We start from the raw sequence: 3,465 nt of genomic DNA, 5'->3' as shown, positions 1-3,465 counted from the left end.
GCAAATTTAGTACTTGGAGCAACTATGAACAATTAATGATATTTATTTTAAACATTCCACCTTAATTAACATCTTAGTTCTCCAAACTCCACCAACCAAAAATTTCTATTTATTTTCATAATCACAAGCACTCCACATTCTATCTGCAAAATCAGTAATTAACCAAACACTTGCTTTAATCCTTTTAGAGCCAATAAGATTACTGAGAGGAAAGGATATATTAAGGGGTAACAAGAGATTCTAACTGGTGCAAGTATAGAATCTACATGGACCCAAATGACACGTGTCTCCAAGTTGTGTCACCATAGCAATACGAACAAAGCCTCAGCATCTCTTTAATGATTCCAAAAGGCAAAGAAGCAACATGCATGGACAGGTCCAACACCAAAACAAAAAACCCTCTCTCCTAATCAACCCTGAAACACAACCAACCACAAGATAAGCAAGAACTTGTGCACGCCACTAACTTGCTGCCACGTTGGCACTCTTGATTCTCCCCCCAACACTACTTGGTTCACCTCACTAAACTCAATTTCTCACTCACACTCACTTCAGTTCAATTCACTTCCCTTCCTCCAAATTAGTTCCAACACAAAAACCAAGCAAAGAAAAAGACTCTACCGAAACACTTCACTACTCATACAATATTTTCAGACACAACATGTTGAAGGAAGGCACCAACAACGTTGGTGGCAGCAACACTGGCACCACCTGGTCACGTGTCTGTGACACGTGCCTGTCTGCGCCATGCGTGCTGTACTGCCATGCAGACTCAGCATATCTTTGCTCTTCCTGTGATGCTCGTGTGCATGCAGCTAACCGTGTGGCCTCGAGACACAAGCGTGTGTGGGTGTGCGAAGCGTGTGAGCGTGCTCCGGCGGCGTTTCTATGCAAAGCTGACGCAGCTTCTCTTTGTTCTTCCTGTGATGCTGACATTCACTCAGCAAACCCTCTCGCTAGCCGCCACAACCGTGTTCCCATTCTCCCGATCTCAGGTTCCCTCTTCAGGGAACCAGAGCACAATCACAAACGCGTGGAACACGCGTTCGTGAATGAGGTTGAGGAGGAAGAGGAAGGGGTTTTTGATGAGTATGAAGACGAGGTTGAAGCTGCTTCGTGGTTGTTGCCACATCCTATGAAAAATAATGATGAAATTGAGGAGAATGATTGTGGTGACGAGGGTTTTTTGTTTGTTGATGAGTATTTGGACAATCTTGTTGATTGTTGTAACTCATGTGGTCACAATGACAACCAGTTTAGCAACGTTTATCAGCACCAGCAGAATTACAACACTGTCCCTCAGAACTATGTAGTGGTTCCAGTTCAGGTGCCGCAGCATTTTCAACCCGGTTTGGACTTTGACTCATCAAAAGCTGGGTTCAGTTACGATGGTTCTCTTAGTCAAAGTGTAAGACTCTTCTTTTCAATTACTTCTGTGTTTCTTTTTCGGTTTGTTTTTTATATGAATAGTGTTTTCCCTTTTTCTCTTTCTTTTTCTTTTCCCAGACTCTTTGGATCATTCATCCATTGGATTATACTTTATCAGATTTTGATTTTGCCTTGACACCTTTGCTAACTCTTCCTTCCAATTGGCAGTTTCTTTCCTTTCTCCGTTCATATGAAACTAGGGTTTTAAATTATACTCATGATCAATAATTTGGTTGCAATTTTTGATATTGTAGTACAATTGCTATTGTTGTTGTGAAAAGTTAAAAAAATCTTAATGTTGTAACCGAAATCTCAATCACATACTGTTTGTAAAATCCTTGGTTGAAATCAAAGTGGGTTTCCCAAGTAGCTTCTTTTACTAGAAACGCTAGCAAAGTCAACTACTCTAGTTCAATTGCCATATATGTGACTAATTTGATTCATTCCACAACTCTTCATATTTCTTTGACTACCCTTTTACCGTTCACTTTGCGGTCTTGAGAGACTTTTATTTATTTTCTTTTTTGTCGTATATAAGATCAGCTTTGCCTTTATGGTGTCTTTTATTTGCTAGTTATAGTTGTGATTCCTCTTAAACTTTGTTTCCTCATTTCATCAACTGTATATTAATTTCCCATAATTTTTCAGCTTCAATTAAAAAAATTGAGCCTAAGTGCCTGATTTATTAAAGCCACAAAATGGGTGGTTTAATTTTTTCGACACCTTTCTTTTATATTTCTTTTACTCTTCTTCTCTTTTCTTTTTCTATTACATCATCTATAATATATCTTCACCTTTTTCTTCTTACTTTGGGGACAAACATTTTTGTTTCACAAAGCTGGTTAGCTACTAGTTTATTGCTTAGAAAATTTATAGCCTTACCTGTGATCTCTCAAACTTCATACACGATTTTGTGTTAATCTTTTATATTTCATTTTTAATTTAGGTTTCGGTTTCATCAATGGATGTTGGAGTTGTACCCGAATCAACAGTAAGTGGCATCTCAATGTCCCACTCAAAGTCACCAATAGGGACAAATGACCTATTTCCTCCCCTTCTCATGCCTTCACATCTCACACCAATGGACAGAGAGGCAAGAGTCCTAAGATATAGGGAGAAAAAGAAGACAAGAAAGTTCGAGAAGAAAATAAGATATGCCTCAAGGAAGGCCTATGCAGAGACTAGACCCCGCATAAAGGGTCGTTTTGCAAAGAGAACTGATGTAGAAGCTGAAGTGGATCAGATGTTCTCCACAAAACTATTCAATGAAGTTGGAGGTAGCATTTTTCCCACTTTCTAGAATGGAAAGAAAGTAATTGCCAAGCCATAGAAGAGAAGGTTGGGAACCACACATCATTGGAAGAACTTCATGTAATTTTTATGTAGTCTAATTAGTTTGGTATTATATTTACTTCTATCTTGTGCTTTATAAATATAAAGTATCATTTGAGTCGCTATATATTTTGTCTACATACACCTTCCTTCTCAAAATTTTGCCTTATAATAATTTAATTTCTGATCAATTTCTACATATTTTTCAACAGATTTCTGTTTGGTCATCTCACATCTAGGTACAATGACATCCGTCGAATTAATTACTGATGTAACATTAATTCAATGGCAAAATTAAATTAAATCAATGAGTACGACTAGTTTACACTTAAAATTTTCACTTGTATAGGTAAAAAAATATTTCGCTTCCACCTCAAAATGAAAGCTATAACTTCATCGGTTATTGATGCTTTAAATTGTATTAACTAATCGATTAGACTATAGTCGAGGTCTTAAAGAATCCAAACGAGAAGTAAAATTCAAGATTACAATTTTGTACTGATAGTTCAATTTTCCATGTTAGGAGATATAATGTTAATTTGATGGTAAAAGAAGAAGGAAAAAAGAAATAAATTGTGAGTTTAAATTCATTCGAGTTAAAAAAATTAATAAACTAGCAAATAACATTTGACAATAAAAAATAATAATTCATGTTTCTTCACTTGTTGCACGTAACAAAAATAAATTATACTTAAATCAAACCAT

The 3,465-nt window shown here is 36.5% G+C and overlaps 1 protein-coding gene across 1 annotated transcript; it reads left to right on the top strand.

Annotated features, from left to right (window-relative positions):
* Window positions 1–555: 555 nt before the first annotated feature.
* On the top strand, window positions 556–2,885 carry LOC114399900 (zinc finger protein CONSTANS-LIKE 2-like). Its single transcript, XM_028362123.1, has 2 exons — window positions 556–1,408; window positions 2,375–2,885. The coding sequence occupies exons 1-2, from the start codon at window positions 662–664 to the stop codon at window positions 2,726–2,728; spliced, it is 1,101 nt and encodes a 366-aa protein (XP_028217924.1). The 5' UTR covers window positions 556–661; the 3' UTR covers window positions 2,729–2,885.
* The last annotated feature ends 580 nt before the right edge of the window (window positions 2,886–3,465 follow it).

The sequence above is a fragment of the Glycine soja genome, chromosome 19 (genome assembly GCF_004193775.1).
Source record: "Glycine soja cultivar W05 chromosome 19, ASM419377v2, whole genome shotgun sequence".
Classification (NCBI taxonomy): domain Eukaryota; kingdom Viridiplantae; phylum Streptophyta; class Magnoliopsida; order Fabales; family Fabaceae; genus Glycine; species Glycine soja.
This window is presented reverse-complemented; position numbering and strand designations above follow the sequence as displayed.